The 21,727-nt window shown below is 36.6% G+C and overlaps 1 protein-coding gene across 1 annotated transcript in view; it reads left to right on the top strand.

The window, feature by feature from the left end:
• Positions 1-21,727, top strand: part of if (inflated) — a 48,755-nt gene that overhangs the window by 2,302 nt on the left and 24,726 nt on the right. The window contains exons 2-5 of the mRNA XM_066401955.1: positions 9,458-9,585; positions 12,109-12,209; positions 15,451-15,571; positions 16,605-16,666. Of these exons, the coding sequence (XP_066258052.1) occupies positions 9,458-9,585; positions 12,109-12,209; positions 15,451-15,571; positions 16,605-16,666 (412 nt within the window). The remainder of the gene's footprint in view (positions 1-9,457; positions 9,586-12,108; positions 12,210-15,450; positions 15,572-16,604; positions 16,667-21,727) is intronic.

The following is a 21,727-nucleotide window of genomic DNA, read 5'->3' as shown; positions in this document are numbered from 1 at the left end:
GGGATAAAGTCGAAAATTAAAAAAAATTAAATAAGAAAAACGCTTTATTAAAACTACACTCAAATAAATGGTACGTAACTTTTTTTGGTAAAAAAAATTAAAAATAAATAAATGCCAAATTTCAATAAAATCGGTTAAAGGTTTATGAAGATTTTTACGAAAAAAGTTTAACATCCTGTATCTTGAAAACGAAGCATTATCGGACCTATGTTTATTTAAACTTTTCATCTTAGACCCACTCAAAGAATCACCATTCGAAGTTTGGCCACGTACATAAGTAACACCCTGTACATAGGGTGTTTAAAGTAAAAATTTTAATTAATTTTTTTGACATTATTCCGAAAATATCTATGTAAGGCATTTGAAAATTTGTAAAGTTATGTTTTTCGTGTGTACTAGAAAATGAAAATACACTTGGTTTGTTTCGCTTTTACTTTCTTGTATTATCAAAATTAAACATAGTGTTCGTTAAATAGATTTTCTCGAAACAAATTGAGATATCGAGATGAAATAAGAATACATAATTAATGAAAAAACAGTTGCTCTTTCAAATTTCATGTTAGTTATACACGGTAAAAAGTTATTAACTGTAAATTCTGTAAAATTGATTGTAAATAGTAACGTGAAAATTGCAAAACGTATCTTATTCGTCACCTAAAAAACATAACTTTACAAATTTTCAAGTGTCTAATTTACATATTTTCAGAATAATGGGAAAAAAATAAATTCAAATTTTAACTTTAACATTGCATATACCCAAAATATCAACTTTCTGATAAGATATATTTTTTCCAATCGTCATTATTTGATGTGTAGTACCTCTAGCTTTGGGTTGTCCCATTGTTAATGAATCACTCTGTATAGACTTCTTAGAGGAGGTCGGGCAAGGTCTTCTAAATTAGGTTTGCCATCCATACAGGCGAAGTGGAAAGAAATATACATATAGGGTGTATATGTCTAAGTGTGTAAGTCATCTCCCACGGCATTATCAAATTTAATGCTTTTACGGTTAGAATTTCCTTTAAAACCATGTATCGTATTTCTATCTCGAAATCTTCATATTTCACTAATAAATGCAGTTTTGTGTATAGTCAGTCTCTACAAATCGGATTATTTCATTATTTTTCCTAAAGGCTACAGGAAAATAATTATTCAAGCAGTCGTGGATGTCGGTTTGTCGTCATATTGAAGACTTCCGAGCCACGTTGAGTATGAAAAGTACAGTGGCTCACCAGACCAGTGGCGCAGATAACAAATTAAGTTTTAAGACGATAACGTCAATCAAATGTGACGTCCAACGTTGTTATGCACAATCTGCTTTTATTGAAAATGAGCGAAATCTCTTAATTGAAAATATCTAAAAAATTCTTCTAGGAGCAATTTCAAGTCTGTAAATAAGAAACTATGAGATTTATTCCGAATTTACAAAATTAAATTAAATTAGGCAGGTGTAGCTGAATTACTCTATCCTTTAACTTGCTGACACGCCATGCTCATGTATACCAACGTTTTTAGGACACCTTGTAAGCGTTCGATATTAATTTTGTAAAGGTTCCATATGTACTTTCATCAGTTCCTCAAAACGGACTTTGGCGATCGTATAAAGAAGGCCCCCGAACCCAAAACTGAATCAACAAATCGCGTTAACACGCACGGGCGGCTTAGAAAAAAGAACAATCACTTCTTCAGTTTGCCTAACAACTTAGGCCGAGGTGTAAAAATAAAGCCGATGGATCATAAACTGAGTGAGCGGTCGAATTGGGTCATTCGAACGATAAAAGTGCACGACCCAGTTGGGCGTCCCGGTTCGCCCGGCCGCGCCCATCCGCATTTAGAAGACAACGACGACGCTAACGTCATCCTACAACGATCGGCTTAATCGTTCAAGACGAGAAGCACTTTTACTATCGACGAAATTATATTTAGACACACTTTCAATCAGATGCTAAAAATTTAATAGATAAAGAACCAATGGTATCAGTCTGTCAAATATTATATAGGGTGTCTCGAAATGGGTATACAAGAAGTATCTCGAGGTGGCTTATCTGAAGACAGTTTTCCCCTTTCCACTGCTCACGTCTGGCCATCTGCAGCCATGATGAGTTTGAATAAAATGATTAGGGCTTTGCTGCCATGTTTTAAAATATGTTCTTTCTGAGTTTCCCGCAAACTAAATAATCGGCCGATAGTTTAGTCGGATCGGGGTGCATCATCATTGGCCGATTTAAAATCACCAAATGTTCGCACTCACATATATCTTCGTGCCATTTAAGCAATTGACTAAACCGTCAGCCGGCATAAAGCCACTACTGTGCGGGAACCTTGAGGAAATATATACAGTCATAAACGCACACAATCTAAGGACAACTTTTACAATTTGGCAACATGGAACCTTTTAATAGCTCACATCATTCCATCTGCATACATGATGAGTTGGAAACAAATGATCAGCGCCTTGTTGCCAATTTTTAAAGTGGAGATTAAGGAAATACGTTTCTCAGAATGTTTTGGGCGCGATCCCTTATATCGACCGAGCTTACTCACCGCCCATTTGATGGCTTCTTTGGACACAAGTTTCCTAGGCAGCATCCAGGTTGCACTTGCCCCCTTCAGGAAGGACAGAACTAATTTAGGTGGTCTCAAATTTCTAGTAAAACTAAAAGGAAACTGAGCTGATCTGCTGAGCCCATCAAAATTTATGATAATTCATGTAACAAGATTCAAATTATTAAAGAAACAAAGCGGCACTATCTAATCAGACTAGACACAATCTAAAGACAATCGGCCTTTTGACAGCTCCTGTCACTCCAGGGGCAGGCATTATGCGTTGGAAACAAATGATCAGCGCTTTGTTGCCATTTTTTAAAGTGTGGTTGAAGTAGTAGTTTCTGAAGTATACTTTGAAGAATTGTGTTTCAAAAAATTTAAAAAACAAAAAAATCTTTAATGTTATGGTAAATTTACATTTAATTCAAGAGATTTCACTAAAACTTACATTAGGAGACTCGAGTTTCCAGCCAGTCCGTGCGGAAATCAAAGAGATATTATTAAGAATCTTAACACTTGTCATTTTTAGCATGTTGTGCAAAAGGAAGATGATAGAAGAAAAATTAAGATTTCAACGTTAACGAGATACATTTAATTCGTGGATGCAATATATAGTGGTGATTTACTGGTCTACTACGAACTAAATTTTACCATATGGTTTGTCATCACGGCTGCTTGTGTAACGCATTGAAATCATAACCGAATAAACAATGAGCAAGAGAAAAAGAAGAGAAAGAAGAAGCGCGCGACTTTGGTTGGCGACCGTGCACTTCCCGATATGGACTCCGGTCGTTGCAGAAAAAAAGCGTTGTCGCAATACGGTCCGCAATTACGAATTACCATCGAGATATAGCGAAACGTAAAAAGAGAAGAATGGAATTACCGGGGATGGCCGGTTCATACAAATTTCGGTTATTGTCGACAATCGGATCGAGCGGGGCCATATTTGGAGGGGCCCCATTTGCATAGCGCGCTCCTTTTGCGGTCGTGACGGCGTTTTTCTATACGAGGAACGTGACGCTTTTATTCGTCGACCAAAACAGCAACGGCTACTTGTCAACGTCGATTTCGGGACGAGGCATCTTTACAATTCGAGCCGATTCCATTATCGCATAGATAACTTGAAATATGGCGACATGAACAGGGTGATAAAACCTTTAAGACCTATTTTGGATTGGTGAAAGTGGAAGAGCCTGCATAATGAGTTTCAATCGTTTACAATCCGAATAAATCAATTTGGTAGGCATTTAGTTCTCTGCAAGAAGCTCTATTTTCGACATTTTTCAATAACTTCAAAAATTCCAAACGAATTATTTTGGATCGTTCTGTCTTTGTATGACGGAATGGGACAGTAGTTTAAGGCCAATCTGGTTCTTCGTGCTGCTGACTAGGCCCACTAGCCCCGCAACTGCTATTTACTGGCCCAGCTCTAGTGACCATCAGTAAAGCATCCGTCTTATGCATTCGTCATCCGACGATGTGAGGTATGTCGAACATATACAAAAAAAGAAAATACGAAGACGGAGAAATGTTCAAATTATCTCAACTTTTTACGACTTCACACGGCCAATCAGAGCACTCGTCGGATGACGGATGCACGAGAAAAATGCTTTAAAGCGCAAAATTTCGTAGTTTTCGAGTGTCTGGACGTTTTCTCGACGTCTCCTCGTAGCGGGAAACAAAAGGATTCCCCGAAGAGCGATCGCAGATAAATTTCAGCGCGCCGGTTATTTGTCACAAAATTAGGCGCAGGGACTTTTTGCTGCGCCGCAAGGAGCTCGATCCTTTGGCTGCCCATGTTGGGACGCAGCAATAAAAATTACAATGGAAATTAATACGTTTCGAATGTTTCGAGTACTTTTTTGTACCAGGAATGTCGTTCAATTGTAGCTCTAGATGTCTTCGTACATGGATAATTTGTTCTGGTTTCAAACTGTTCCCCTCATTTGCAACGCTATTATTTCAGTCATAGCTTATTTGCATTTGTATAATTACATATTCATATCCTCTTGAAGTTCCACGTAATATTCAAATGCATCAGTATTCAGTCACAGTTGACAGATCTCCCAATAGTGATAAAAACAAGACTCAATTATTTTCAATGCAATGAAAAAAATGCGATGAATATTTATTATTGTTTTCTTATGTTCGTATTCATGCGATGATCAATTCAATTGAATCATTTTACACTAACACCTCCCACGTTTTAGCAACATATAACCAGAGCCGTAGTCGATTCAGACTTATTCACCTGACCTAACCCTCAGTGAACTTTTCTAAAAAATGCAAGTTTTATAAATTGAATCGGTGTAATGTTAAAAATTAGTCTAATAAGGATTTTATCACTTTCTAAATTATTTATAATGTCTCATTCGCTTGATCTCACACCGGTGACTTTTTGAAAAACTAATTCTTTCCATTTTAGCTGAAGGCAACCTTCAGAAATATGTCTAATACACCATTTTTTCAATATATTGTCGCTTCTAGGTCACTTAGGACATTGTCTCACTTGATTTAAATCTCAGTCACCTTTTACAAAAAATTGTTGTTGTTTTTTTTAATATATTTATATGATATAACTCTTAAATATGAGTCTAAAAGCATGTTTCCACCTTTTAAATTATTTAGAATGTCCCATTCACCTGATCTGGTATTTAATGACTTTACGATAACTTGTTTTTTTTATATATATAGAAATAAGATTTTTAATAAATTAAAATTTTAGTGTGGAATAACATATGTATGTACATTTAGAACAAATTCATAGTAGTTATCTAATTTTTCCTACTTGACAAATGACTATGAAAAACAGTTTTCACCTTCTAAATGATTTAGAATGTTCCACTTAACTGATCTGATATTCAGTGACTTTTTTAAAAACTCTTTTTAGGTATTTTCTGACTGCAAGCTTTATATTGTATATCAGAGAAACGCTATGTGACGATGTTTATCTGAGATTTATAGTTCTCATTGCTTTTATCGCTAATTTTTATGTTAATTTGATTTCCTAAGCATTTTGAAATTTTTATCTTGGTATGACCAAAGAAAAATTTAAAAAATGGTCTTAAATTGGTATCCTACACCGGATCCTAATTCATTCATACCACAACAGCATTAAACACTGAATACTTGCATCAAATTCACGATTTAAACAATGAAACTCCTCGTTTCTCGAAAACTCACCAGGGTTGAAATCTGAAGAGGTTGCTGGCCTGCCCATAGTGCAAGTGACACACATATTGCACTGAACCAACGATCGTTCCGCACAATTTTTTTACAATGAAAAGGTCAACAACCGTGCACGGTTCATCTTTTTACGGAGTTGTCGATCCCGAGAAACATTAGAGAAGGAAATCAAAATGGGAATAGACCTGAGAACCAGTCAATACTGCATTTTTAGCATTCGTACGGTACATGTACTGTCGCATTAGAATGATGTATTTGCTTTATTCGGAACGTCCATTAGAGATGTTCGTTTTATGGTGCATCTGTTACTTTTTAATTTGTAAAATACAATTAATGTCACTTTTATTTTATTACGGAGAGTAGCGATTTTATGTGCCTATTTTTCATGCAATAGTGAGACTGATTGAGTGATCGCGGCTGAGCGTCATAGAGCTAATCGTTCTGATGAAGAATATTTAATTACAGCTTTATTCCTCTACAGCATTGTCTGGATAATGGCAAAAGAAATATTAATTGCTCTAAGATGGCAAGAATCTAATACAGTTGAGAGTAGCAAATTGAAGGAGAAATATCGATTTTTGCCCATATCTTCTAAAGCTTTATTAAGACTAATTTTAGATTCAAATCAATTTGCCGTTGTATCACTTGCTTTAATCCGACTTAATAAATCGCTAATCCTTTGAGAAGATTGGCACTTGCGACATGCTCTTAACATCCAATATCCGACAGGTATGATATTGTAAGTTACACCTAACTGTTCATGTCCATCACTTTATCATACCTGCCACTTTTCAGATTTTTTTGGACTTTACTGCCCTAACAAGAAAGAAATTACCTCGTTAACTAAGGTGATTACTTGCGTGAAAGTAAAAGCCCAAGCTAAGCTCCGAAATATTCGGACACCAATTAGTGATTCATTAGGTTAACTACTCGTTTATTGGCTATAACCTACATGTTCGTTATTGCTACATAACTCTTAAAAAGCCTCATTGTCCTTGCAAGTATAGTACTTAAAAATCCCATCAGAACACTCGGAACAAGCACGCGTTTGATTCTACAAAGGGACGTTATATCTTTTAGGGCGTAAAAGCGGAAATGAAGCCGTCCTAATGTTATTCGAAAATGGGGTTCATCAATCATCCTCGAGCTTAAAGCCCTCTGCTCGCATTAACTTGCCAGGTTTTTCTCTAGTTTAATGTCTACTCATAATTATTATGCGTAAATGTAAAACTTCCGGTTGAATCAAATTGTCAAAGCTTCACGCGGAATTTGAAAAACACTGTGAGAGTAAATTTAAAAATGACTAATCATTGGGCGAATGCCAAAAATTGATTTAGAAAAGCACCAGGTGAGCACGATTTGGTCTAAAAATGTAAAAAAGCTCACAACCTTTATTGGATTGTGCACTTTTCCACACTTACATACTACATAAAGAGGGGCATCAAAAGTCTATAGCGTTCAGATCAGGCCTGCCCGGTGGATATGTTCAGGTGTATGTAGGTCGGCAGTATTTCGCGCTGACAATGACACCGATTTATTTTTGTTTAAAAGGATATTGCGAGTTGTTTATTGAAAACACGCGATATGGACAGTTGCAAAACTGGTCTTGTATATGTTATTACAGTGGCGGCTCATGTGGTACCTTCTTCAACACTTTTTTCAGGTGTAGGTAATAATGCTCTACGATATGAATTTTATTCCTACACTTGTTTAAACCCTTGTCGGAACTCATCATTTACGTTTTCGAAGAAACGTCAAGTGCATCTAAAAATAACCCCTTGCCCTCGTCGATTTATCACTTTTAATTTCTTCTGTGACACTTTTGGGCGCCCAAACGCGTGAGCACTTTGTTGATGGTATGCTGGTTCTTTGTATGGACTTCTTTCTTCGCTCTTAGATCGAGTCGTATCGTGAAAGGCATGTTAACGACGTCAAAAAAGGACATCATGAAATATGAATATTTTACTTTGAGGGGTAACTGGAGTTAACGGAGGAAAATTCTCAACATCGCGTTTTTTCAATTGCTTTGATCTGGATTTATTTGACAATCTTGAATTCCAGATGAAACGCCACCGATTCATGTAAATTTTCAAGGAAAAATTGAATAACATGTGCTCTTATCAGCGGCCAAAAACGCAGTAGCGTAGGAGAATTCGTGTAGACGTTATAATTTTCCAAATTTATTAATCTTTAAGTTTTCAATGGTTTTCATAAAATGTTTTGATAATTTGCTTTTTGCGTGAAACACCACTGACTTATAAGAATTAAAAAAAAATCAAACAAAATGTGCTCTTTTCAGTGGTTAAAGGCGCAATGGCGAAGGGGAATTCGTTTTGAAGTTGTAATTTACCGAAAATGCCAATCCGTAAATCATCAAAGCTTTTAATTATTTTTGTCAATTTGTCCTTTGCGTGAAACGCCACTGACTTTTAAGAATTTTTACGAAAAAAATCAAACAAAGAATGCTCTTTTCAACGACCTATATCGCAGTGCCGTAGGAAAATTCATTTTGAAGCTATAATTTTTTAAAAATCTTAATTCCCAAGCTAAATGCTTTTTTTGTCAATTTGCCTTTTGCTTGAAACCGCTAATTGATATGAATTTTTAAGGAACAAGAACGTGGAAAAAGAAATTTTTAATAGTTAAAGACGCAATGGAATAACGGGGTTTATTTCCAAGTTATGGTGTTCTAAGTGTATTAATCTCTGCATCTAACAGTTTTATCTCAATTTCCCCTTTGCCTGAAAAGGCACTTAGTCAATCAATAACACAAATATATGAGAGGTAATAGAGTAAAATGTGCTTTTTTTAATAGGCAAACTCTCAGTGGCGTAGAAGGACTTTTGTTTTAAAGTTTTTTAAATTTAGTAATGTCCGATTTATCAACCTTCTTTAAACTTATTTCATCTAATTTTCTTTATCAATATGTATTTAAATTTCAAGTGAAACTTCTGATTTGGGTGAATTTGCAAGGCGAGGTGGAGCTTTTGTCATTGGGCAAATTTGCAGTGGCGTAGGAGGCGGAATTTTAAAAAACATGTGATAACCATAGCATAAGGTCAAATGCTAAATTAGAAATAACATTATAAAAGGCATAAAAAAACCGTGAATAAGGAAGTTTTGATGACTGCGTGAATATGTTCTATCTGTATTAATTTGTATACACGGTATTTCTAAAAGGTCTTTACAACACCTTAGTACAGCTCGCTCGGATAAAAACAATCCACCTGAGTACAACAATTTGATTTAATAGTAAATTATTACTAAAACAGAAACAGGTACTTTATAATAATTGCGACCTTCACTTCTTCAGCATCTAACTTTCAATAACTGAAGACTAGTTGATATTGCATAAGTCATTAACGACTTAAAACCAAGTTTTCCATTTATTTTCCACACTGAAAAGCCTCTTAGTGGCCTCCTCAATTAAAACCCTACATCAAATTAGTAGGCACATAAATCATATATTTTGGTAGCAGCAATAAAATTTTCTTCGCTGGATCATCGTGCGGTAACCGACTTAAATGAAAACTACCAATAAATAAATAAAATATTCCTGGTAGCGTGCCAAAATAGAAAACCGTGGGCGGACCAAACCTCAGATGATTCGGGGTGACTAAAACGGAAACTGACACAACACGAACATTTACTTGATTATTTTTATAGGTGATTTAAAATGATTGAGCAGAATCCATGAGTAATCTATGTATATGCATTGTTTCAGGGTGCTGGTGGGCGCCCCTGAGGCTCAATCCCAGTACCAGCCCTCTAGCGTGCGATTAGGTGGTGTGGTGTACAAGTGCAGGACCGATTCTGATGATACGTGCCAGGAAATACCATTCGACAGAGATGGTAAGTCTATTTTTGAGATCTCAAAAACTGTGAAGCATCACAAAATCCGTTCACGAAATGCTCGGGTGCCACCTCGTGTCTCCAATGTGGAAAAAGTAGAAATCATGCTAATTATCGGTATAGGTACGTAGGAAGCAATTTAGTAATCTCGATGCCTGCAGTCACTTTCGGTTTTCAAAATCGAGGTGACCGCGCCCACACACACTTCGTCCATTCATGAGCGTGTGGAATATTATAGAAATAGGCGATGTTTATTACACACTAGCCTCTGGTATACTAATCATCTGTGATTTGAAGTCACCACAAGCCCTCGGCTAATTTATAACCCCAAATACCAGTCTAACGATGATAAATCTAGAGACCATATGGCAGGGTCTGTTTTCGGAAAAAGGTTAAAAAATTTTTGCTCGCGAAAATGGCGAATTCCAGCCAAACTCATAAAGCGCAAAGTGCTTTATAGTAAAACCCGGCACAAAAACTGAATAAATCACATCGCCACATGCAAGAAGTAAACATGTGGTACAGCCGCGAAACCAAATAAACGCTCGAATGTTGATGGTTATTTCTTTTTGTGAGCACACTTTTGGCCGTACGTACGTATTTGGTATTCGTAAATGGCCTGTCCTTAATCCTTTTACCACTTTTACCAGATTATCATTAATTCGAAGAAGTCGTTGTTCTGAACAAGGAGCACGAATTTTATATTATTTCTTCGTAGTGTTAGTTCAGGTAAAACAAAGGGAATAATAACAAGACTGCGCGCTCTTCTCAACAGGAAAATGATTAAGTTGATTGAAAGAGTGTTCCACTTCATCAAGGCATCAGCACTCAAAATCTAATTCCGTAGATTGGGAGCGAATTCATTATGGGGAATATGGGAGAATTTTAAATTTCCCAACAAAAAACAATATGGTTCATTCGTCAAATTCATTCAATTCATGCTGAAATATTTAACGCTTCACATCACGATAGTAATGCTTTCAGAAAGAAAAGTAATTTATTACCGACTGTGTAAGGTAAATGGAGTGTACGATCGTTTCCATAAGAAAATGAATAAGGAAAGATGGAGAGAAGGAACCCTCTAAGGTCAATTCTCGTTGATCCAGGCCGTAGAAACAGGCTAAAATTACCGACAATTCTGTGAAATTTCTGTGGGAAGAAAATGATGGTTACTTTGTTAAATATCTAGAAAATTCCCTTTCAAATCAGTCAGAATGGTCAAGGGCAGGAATGTTTTCTTAGAAAAAGAACAACTTGAAAATCTTATCATTTCCATAAGAAAATAAATGAGGAAAGAGAGAAGGATAAGGGGAAAGAAAGAATCCCCTAAGCTCAGTTCTGGTTGATTCGAAACAGACTAAATTTATCAACAATTCTATGAAATTACTTCATGAAGGAAGTGCAAGTTACTCTATTGAATAACTACAAAACATGCTTTGAAACTTTTTCTCTTTGATCAGATTGCTGCTTTAAGCGACTATAAACCCACCATAAGGCTCCAGAAACTTCCTTCGCTGTAAAATCCAGATCCTCTTCAAAAGGATCACTATTATTGTGGTGGTCGTATAATGTAATTAAATATGCCTGTAAATACTCAATGAAAGTGATGATTTTTCGGCCAAACAAACAGAAGTAGAGTATGGCATTTCCGATAATGACGTCGTTATCGGGCAGTCAACAGTACCATCGGACTTCCCACGAAAACATCTCCATAACAACTGCAATCTTCCAAGCGAAAATATCAAAACAACAATAAGACAAGCAATAGTAATTCCGGTAATGAGCCTGCGGTACTTTTATTATTAATGTGAACAATGTTTGCATTTGCCGATAAGTGACAACAGGGAGTTTTCGTACCCAAGTACACGTCATGGTCACACGATAAAATAAAATATGTGGAACCACCACTAAACATACACATGGGGTGCCCGTTTCTGGAGTTGAACACTGAGGATTTTGGTAACCATGAAACATACATAATCAGAAAAAAACTCAATTAAAAAACGTGAAAATCCAAGATGGTACTCTAAGAAAAATGCGGTGATGATGGATGACGAAAATCCAAAAGTCCAATTTTAAATACGATATTGCCACGTTGTAGGCGAGGAAAATTTGCACTGACGGAGTATGAATCATTTTGAATTATTTCGCCAAACAAACTGAGGAAAAATTAAAAACTTTTTTCCAAAATTTCAGTCTCTTGAAATACCTCCGAAAGGCATCGCAATTTTCCTGAGAACTCCGAATCGCGCAGCTTTGCCCCAATTTAACTGACCTCGTATTTTTATGGCTACCGAGATCCCCAGATGAAAGTCCAAAAACAGACACCCTGTATACTTGACATTCGCGAAATATACTAATGTCTCAAAGGTACTACTTTAAAGCTTCATTGTATGCAAATATACACGGCACGCTTATACGATGCTCTATATATGTATAGAGAAATCTATTTTATGTCTGAAGCTTAAATTTGTGGGCACGACTAAAATTATCGAAATGAATAGGAAATGTTTGTCTTTGCAGGGAACCAGTACTTTGGACTCAAGGAAATGGACCAGAAGAGCGGGCAGTGGTTCGGGGCCACTTTGAGCACCTCGGGGAGCAACGAAGGCGGCCCTGTAGTGGTACGTATTATATTCTGAAGAGTAGGGCTATAGGTTCACTTTTTTAACACTCGCCCGACCTTCTATAGCTATCAGTACAAGAATTTTGCCAACACTTCAGGAGACAAGAATTACGAGCATCTTAAGTGAAATCGACATGGAATCCCACGAGGCTCGAACAAGAACTCGTTGGGAGATTCGCGAGGTCGTTAACAAAGCATTCTAATCGATTTGTTTTTATCGTCAAGATATGAAGGAATTTTAGCGATTACAAAGACTTTTAATTCAGTAAAAACTGAAGAACAAATACCTCTTTGTAAAAATGATCTCTGCAGGGTACCGTACTGTCACCTATTCAAAACGTAGTATTATTATCAGACGAGCCTGTGAAGTGCGACATTTCGTCACCCGAAGAAGAGTTTAAAAATAAGTGTTTACACAAAAGGGGGCGCGATCTTGAGGAAAACAAAGAATTGTCGAGGCATTTTTAGGCTCGGCCTGCGATAAACTCTTCGTCTGGGTCGTCACGGATCAACGTGTGCAACTGCATCGGATTGTGTCGGAAAAAATAGCAAATTACCTTGTTGACGTGAGAAAATCACCTGTAGAGCTGTTTCTTTTAAACTTACCCGTATCAAAATTATTGCTGTTTCAATCTATAGAATTTCTACAAAATGTCAATTTCATTTAAACAGAGACGGACGGGATCCGATTTTTGCCCCGGTGGCAAAATCACCTGCTGGCCAAATCAAATTTTCATGCCTTTCGTCTACCTAAAAAATCGAGTTTCAGAATTTAAGCCGAACCTCAAAAAAAGCAAAAGCAAGTTCCGAAAAAACTGATTAATTGCAAAAAATATCACGTTCGTCCAAGCATCTGCGGAATATGGTGTGGCCATTCATGACGTCAAAATGACGTGCCTTGTGTGTGACATACATTTTATTGACGTCATTTCCGGAGAATGTTTTACTCCCAAAATCTATGCGAGTGGACACATCACACCCCGGAACTGACATCATTATGACGTGTGTCTGATTGCAGACACACGTCATATTGATGTTACTTGCAGAGCATTGCAGCTCCCAAGACTACGCCCTTGGACGTAGAAATAATATCCACTTCTCCAATTGAAGTATCTGAACCTCGTCTAGAATTTGTCTTCGTTTAAGGCGATCATTCCCCATCTCCATCATCCAATCCAGCTCGATTTAAAATACGCTCATACCCTCAAGTGAATGAATAGACCCGTCATCGCACTTATTTGATTTGAAATCCGTGCTGTGACTTTCGCAACGGACGGCATTGGGGGACTCAACCGTATCCAGGTTATTTCTGGCACGCGGTCGGTCCAGAAATAGACGACATCCGAAACCGAAAGTCTGGATGCGAGCGGATCTTCACGATTACGATTATTGTTACAATTCCAAGGCAGCCATCTTCGATTAAAGTGCCAGAGCCGTTATCAATCCACAATTTTTTGGAGAATTAATTAATATTTATGACTTCCGCTCGGATCAATTAAGAAAAATCCGAGTTATTGTTGTGAGTTGATAAGGCGGAATGAGTGAAAGAATTCTTTGATAAAATGACGACGCATTTAGACTACGATTATGACAGCTATTAAAAGTGCATAATGCGGGAGCCTTATAGATGATTGCCACCCAAATCACTAGAATTTTTGTTTGGGGTATGATAGCTGTTGAATTGCTAGTGATTTTTCCTTGGTTTATTGGTTCTTTCTGCTTCCCCTCGGTCTGGCAAAGGTCTATTGCAGGTCAATTCGGCTTAACCGGCCGGAGCACGCGAAAACTCTTAAGAAATCTAGAGCGAAAACAAAGTGTCTTGTTTTGATTTTTTTGTCAGGTTACTTCGTTATTAATTGTCGCTGTTAATGATGTTGTTTATGTCTCTGTATATTTTCACTTCTTGCGGTAGATTTTATGAAAAACTGCATGGGAAAATTATGGGCTAAACTGGTTAAATCCGATTTTACTCAGGCGAATTGCTTTTTTGCGAAATAGCAGTCTCATCCATTGATTTCTCTGGCACTGTCAGTGTTTTTCCTGTGCTTCCGTGTTCATTATCCTTAATGGGAGTTTACCGCAAATATAGCTTCAGTTAAAATCGTAATAAGATAAACTGTGATATGTATCAACTTTTGTATTACACCCTATACAGAGTATCCCAAATAATGTGAGCTCCATGGGGATTATGGAAACGGTAAAACAGACAAGGTGACTCAAATTAGATAAAACATGCTCATTTTTATACCTCTTGAGAAAATTGTTCTAAAATGAAAAATATGTACAAAGGTTGTCAAAACATGAACAAAAAACTGAAAATTGCGATTTTTTAAAATTATAAATTTTGCGTAAACCGTTTGAGTAAATTCTGCGAAATTTGGCAGTTCTCTATTATTGACAACTGCCAATCGGATGGCGTTCTCCGAGTTGTTCCAGGCTTTCTAGATTTTGAGCCATTATATTCAATTTCGTTATTTCTTATGGCCGCCATATTGGAATTTGGTGGCACCGAATGGGCTATAAAAAAGCTTTTTAACCATGTATGACAAGGATGCCTTTGGACCTACCAAAGTAGAAAAAATAAACAAAAGCATCATTTCATCTCAGTAGGCTTAGAAACAAGTGCTTTCCTTTATATTTTTCAAAGAGCACTGATTTATCACATATTCTATTTAATGAGTACTTGTTTCTGAGCCTACTAAGGTGAAATGATGCTTTTGTTTATTTTGTCCACTTTGGTACTTTTATCACACATGGTTAAAAAGCTTTTTTTATTGCCTACTCGATGCCATTAAAGCTCAATGTGGCGGCCTTAAGAAATAACAAAATTAAATATAATGGCTCTAAATTTAGAAAGCCTGAAGAAATTTTGAGAAAGCCACTCGATTGGTAGTTATAGACTAATAGACTAATAGAAAACTGCCACCTTTCGTAGAATTTACTCAAATAGTTTACTCAAAATTTATGATTTTTGAAAGTCAAAGTTTTCAATTTTTGCTCATATTTTGACAACCGCTGTACATATTTTAAATTTTAAGACATTTTCTGAACAGGTATAAAAATGCTTTTTTTCTAATTTGAGTCACCTTGCATCTCTTACCGTTTTCATAATCCCTATGGAACTCACTTTATTTGGGACGCCGCGTATATCAGATCCGTGTGGTTGATTGCGTAGCGGCATATTATCAGGTGTAATGAGAATAATTCCAAAAATGAACGTATATTTTTGTTGCTTTCAGGCATGTGCCCCTCGCTACGTATGGTATAGCAAGGAAATGAACCGAAGGGATCCTGTAGGGACATGCTTCGTTGCCGATTCTTTATTTGAGAAGTTTGAAGAGTACTCTCCCTGCAGAACGAGTAAGTATACGTTAAAACGTTCTCATGCCAATCTGAGTATAGCTACCCAATTAAGAGTCTTAAGTGGGCTTTTATGCCTTAAAGATAACCGAAACCACCCCCTCAAGTAGAGCAATTTATATTTCATCGCTCACTTCTGAAGTATGCCTGTTTAGCATCAGGTTCAAATGCACTCTTGGAAGTCGAAAGTGAAAAAGTGATTGCAGAAGTTTGTTCCTAAAATAGTGTCGGGACGTAAACATTCCTTTGAAACGGATATAAAGGGATAAAGATTCCCGTGTTTACTCGCCTCGGGATGTATATTTTTTATCAAGGGGAAGTCGTTAATTAGCTCGATGTTTGATGATGCTCTGGGGTGGCGGAGGGTGTTCAGATAATTAGAGGCCGCGTGTTTTGAATTTTAAGGCCAAAATTAGATTTTTCTTCTTTCCAGAATTACTTGCGAGTTGGTCCGCTAGTGAATGAATGCATTAGCAATGCATTTTGAAGTACCTGATTTGCTTGAGTAATCAACAAGTTCCTTGAGTACATATTGCATAAAAAGTACTGGCGGCGTTTGTTTACCATCTCCAAGCCGAGCCTTTCATTTAGCACCGTTTAACGATGACGATTTTACGAAATTTTAGTGCTTGTGACAAACGGTGCACGTGCGACTCCATCTGCAGACCAGATGGGGTCGCGTATCCGCATCCCGTAAATCGAGACCCACAAAGTCGTTTCTTGCCTGGTTTTCTCATTTCCTATAGGACTTTTTTGTTGTTCGCTTCTCATGCCTCCTCACGTCCGATGACAATTGATCAACATGTGCTCGGAAACTGCCAAATTACAACAAAAACGAGGGTAGTAAAAATCGCTTAGCCGGGTCGTAAAGAGAGTATTTGTAATTTAAAAGATCGCAGCGTAACTAATGGAGAACCACACCGCTGTAAACAGCCTCCTTTTTTAGAGCGGCACTTAATTAAGGCTTAAATTTAATCTCGAAGAAGATCTATGTTCAACATGTGTCAGGGATTAATTTGTCGCTTGTTTTCAGGTAATTGGGGATACCATCGCCAGGGATCTTGCCAGGCTGGGTTTAGTGCGGCCATCAATTCCGTGAGTATCCTAAAAATAGGTGGGGAATTCGGTTTTTAACGTGTGTTGATCTCGAATCATCATCAAAACAACAGAAGAAGAAAACGATTATTGTGAACAATCCATGGAGCAAGTATGATACTGCCGTCTGGATCACCTTTTTGTAATGTGCCAGGTTGGAATAACTATACGCGAGTCAAAAATATAACACTTTATTAACTTCTCGATAATACAAGAGCGGAAGCGAGGCGTAAAGACCCTTTTATGTAAGTGTCTGTGAAGATGAGTCGTGAAGGTTTCTGCTGGACTTGAGCTTGACTGCTTTACTGACTTTTTGTTGTGTAGACGTACCCTATTTATATACATGATATCTACATGGACTTTGCCAAAGTACATTAACAAGGGTAGTTTGAACCTTAAACAGTACTGAGACTTTGAGTCTCAACTAATTACAATATGATGAGTTAGCTATATCGGACAAAGGAATTGTGTTTCTACGTAAATATACATTCTAATTAGGTTCTAATATTGTCCTTAGGTTTCCATGAGAAAGTAATATAAGTAGTAATGTAAGAGGTTAATACATATAATATAATAATACATATGCGTAACCTGGGGTGCTTTACATTTTTATGTGTATACCAAAGGGTCAGGACACAAACAGTAGTTTTGGAAATATATAGTTTATTTTATCAAACAACGCTTCATACAATTAAGACAAACAGTAAGAAACAAACCAAAAACCGGAAAAATTAAATATATGTATGTATGTGTCGCAAGTAAAGGCTCGCTGAAAAATACCAATGGTTTTCTCTACTTACGTCTGCCTCCTCAGATGACACAAAGAATAAAACTTTCATCTTATTTATGGTTACAAATTTTGAGATAAAAAGGGAAAGTGAGAAGTAGCAAGAACAGCAATTTTTGAATATCTGAACGAGAAAAAACCCAGTTCGTGCTTAGCCTTCAGTTCAAAAGTTCAAAACCTTGTAATTATTGCATATCAAACGCAGCTCAAATGGTTTTGAAAAGAATTATTCGAAAACCAATAAAAATAGCTATAGGAAATACAGGTTGTCTTAGAGAAAAGCAATTTTTCCAATATAGAGTTTAAAGTGTGTCTTATGCTCGAATTAAAGAAAGATTTTTTTGGTGCTTTTTGTGTTAAAGAAAAAAGCAGGGGCTCTATAATATATCTGGAGATGAAAGCCCTGGTGTAATATTAATAGCATCTGTGTAAAAGCGACACAAAACCCGTGAAGAACGATAAAAAGTAGTTTTTACAGCTTTGTAATTGTTTAAAAATACAGATTGTCCGTTTCTGGAGCTCAACCATGGGGATATCGGAAACATAAAAGATTGAGGTCGATTATATTGGGGCAAAGTTATGCAATTTGAAAAACTCAGGAAAATTGCGAACTTTAAGAGGTATTCGCAAAAAGTGAAATTTTGGAAAAAAAGAATTTATTTTTTCTTCAACTTATTTGACGAAGTAATTCAAAATGATTAACACTTTATCATTGCAACTTTTCTTCTCCTACAATGAGGCGATGTCGTATCTCAAATCCAACGTTTCGATTTTCGACAATCATCACCAACGTGGTTTTTCTCATGGGCGCTACTTTGAATTTTCAAATTTTTGAATTTAGCGTTTTCTGATTACAAAGACGTAATCCAGTTCTTCATGAACATTCGTTTCTGGAGCTCAATCATGGGGATCTTGGTAACCGTATGAGATGCGATGTCGGTGAAATTGGCGCAATTCGAAGTTTTGGAAAAAACTGGAATTTTTAAAATAAATTTTTATTTTTTCCATAGTTTATTTACCGAGGAAGCATTAAAATAGCTGAATTCAAAAATGCGAAAGGAGGCGCTTATTAAAAAGAGTAGTTGATGGTGGTTGCCGAAAATCAACACGTCGGATTCCAAATATCAAATAGCAGCGTTGTAGAAGAGGAAAAATTGCAGCGATGAAGTATCAATCATTTTGAGTTATCTCGCCAAATAAGCTGAGGAAAGTTAAAAACATTTTTCCAAAATTTAAGTTGTTTTTTTCGAATATTTTAAAGTCCTTGAACTTTAATTTTGCCGACTTCATATCTTTTATAGACACCGAGATCCCTATGGTTGAGCTTCAGAAATGGAACCTTGTATCTCACTTATAATCTCACGAAGCCTTTTTGGCAACAATGAACTAGATCGGATTGGTTCCTATCAATTGAATTTCAGTCGGAGATCAAAAGGTGATAGAACGCATGGTGAAAAGATCTGTGATTCGTGCCAATGTTAAATTATTTTAGTAATATCACACTACATTTCGTCCTCATTTTCCGAAAATGGCATTAAATTACATATGAAAGCATTTCAAATCCAACTGCACATGCAATATAAAAGTCCATGTCAAAACATACGAGCGCGTAAATATAACACACGATCTCATAGAACGTCGCAGCCATAAAACGTTCGCATAAAGAATTTGAAATTCAATGGCCAGTATCTTCAGTTCCTTATCTGAGAGGATCTAGAGAAACATTACAGTTCCTCGGTGTTTAGCTTTTAAATGGCAAAGCAACAAGAACTAGTTGGGCAATAGCGATTTGTCATCTCGATCGTAATGCTTTCGGTAAGTTTATTCTTAGAGCAGAGGTATGTGCCTTTTGCTTAGTGGGTCGAAAGATGTCCAGTTGATAGAAAGGGTACATACATAGATATTTCATTTTCAGTGATCATTATAGAACCACAAAAAAGTAGAAGGTAGGTACATATGTCTAAAAAAAAAGACTTTCAACCCAATTACGTCGACTCTGAAAAAATGCAGATATTCTTCAACCCTGTTAATTCGAAATTCCTTCAAAACTATTTGTTTAGATTAAAATTTTCTTAAGTTATATAAATTTATGATCGAACACGTACTTGTCCTTATGCTTTTAACCACCCATTAAAACCACTGATTCCCGTAACACTAAATCCTTCTGATACTGTCGCGGTCTATTAAAACGTACTTGATTAAATAAGCGCCGATTACCTAAGACATGCCTCTATATAAATTATCTTAAGTGCACACATACATAAGTGTAAGTACACACTTCTTATGACCGTAAAAGTCCAAAACACTCCCTTTTAACCACAATGCGTTTGGAGAGTTCTCGATTAACATGTATTGTCGGAATGGACAGTTTTAGCAGTGCCTTAATAAGAAACGAGACTTGTTGCGATCCTCGGTGATTTTACTGATCGTTTGAGCTCTGCAAATCGTAAATTGTCCAGTCACAATTTGGTCTTCAATCAACTAAAAGTCAGTCAGGTTGTAACAATCCTTTGCATAATAGTCGAGAAATTTCTTTACAAGACGCGTAGGGCAGGTATATTATAACAGCTACGTTTATGCAACCGATTAGGAAATGTTTTGTGAAACGAGTGGGATTCTAAGAAGAGTTACACAGAATTGCATTTATTAATGAACTTCATAAATTATTTTTCCTAATTTTACTGTATGATAAAAAAAAATCACAAATTCCTTTGCAACTATTCAAATTTAAGGAAATTTTACGTTCTAGACACAAAAATAATCCATTAAATCGTGTAGTTTGAGAAATTAAATTGCTAACTGGTTTTCGGTTAATATATTCTTGACATAATGGAGGAAAAATTAGGTCAGAAAGCATCTAGTCAACCTAATAATACGGCAGACGTAAAATTTTAAATTAACAGTCACTAGAATCAACAATGTTTTATTCAATAGAACTTTCATTTTGGATTGTACTCAGAAATTCTTACTGAACTTTATTTCAAAATTACCAAAAAAAGTAATATTGTCTTTGGTACAGATTCTTGACATAATGATGGCGGAATTTTGTTACAGAGCGCATGATGAAATTGCAAAATTGTGACAATTCCAATTAAATAAATTGTTAACTTCGATTTAAACTTTCCTGCCCGATTGAACTTTAAATATCGACAAAAGTAGAGGACGTTACGAAACCTCCCAAAAAGCCCCAAAGTGAGCTATAACAGTCTGAATAATGCCAAGTCACTGTACACACATACGTCCTATAAGGCATTAAAAAGGACCCGGCCACGGGTTGTGTAACTCTGTGATGAATAAAAAATACCAGGCCTAATTATGTGCTTATAAGGTGTTAGTTTTAATGCTTCTACGGATCAATGCAGATGGAGAGATCGAGGTGTCAAAATAGTCATTAAGGTTAAAGCCTTTTTTTCAGGTGCCCCATTCAAAGCGAGATTTCGGACGTAAATATGACGGCTCGTTTCAGATTGAGTACGAGCTCTTTTCGTCGGAGTGGGCACACATTATGGGATGATGAATGATTTTTGAGATTTCTGTACAGTTAAGTTGATCTTGGCGGAAAAGCCGCTCCGAAAGGCTCGCCGTAATTTCATAAATTCCATGTGTCATTTGGTCATAATTTCTTCACGGTATTTGAGTTTATTAGGAAGAAATTCATCTTTGTGCCTTGAAGTAGGTACACGCATAGTCCATTACGAAGAGAAATTCTTCTGCGAAATAGATTACGACCAACTCGCGAGCTTTGCGCCTGATTTTTGCATTATGAAGTTATTACTTGTCGATGTTTAATTCCTGTGCACGTTCGGCGATTCGATACAGGCCATTGATTAATTTGTCCATACTACCACCTGAAGACTTTCTTTGGAAAATTCCCTTGCGATTACTTAAACTTGAGTGAAGATACTGCATTTTAAACCTGCCGTTAATACTTCAACGATAAATAACCTCCGATAATTTGTCGGTTTAAGTGCAATAAATTAATGGCCGCGATTAAAAGTTAAAAATGTTAAAAAAAAAATCGCGGTGTTTTCCAAATAACAGGGCACTAATGGGCAAAAGAAGCCAACGGGCGGTCTTCGGCCTGTTAACCAGCTGTTAACGTGCGCCGACAAAATGACCATCCATCAAAATGTGCAACTTATGGGCTCGTCAGTTTGCAGCTTTTACTCATTACGATAGCCCTGCATATATAGAGGACATACTGGGCGCGACCCTGGTGGTGAGAGGGGCTGTGAGCTTTTTCTATTATCGATTTTTCTTTAGTCTGAATGCAC

Source organism: Euwallacea similis, chromosome 24 (assembly GCF_039881205.1).
Source record: "Euwallacea similis isolate ESF13 chromosome 24, ESF131.1, whole genome shotgun sequence".
Lineage (NCBI taxonomy): Eukaryota > Metazoa > Arthropoda > Insecta > Coleoptera > Curculionidae > Euwallacea > Euwallacea similis.
Note: the sequence above shows the minus strand (reverse complement) of the source record. Positions and strands in the feature narration are given on the sequence as shown.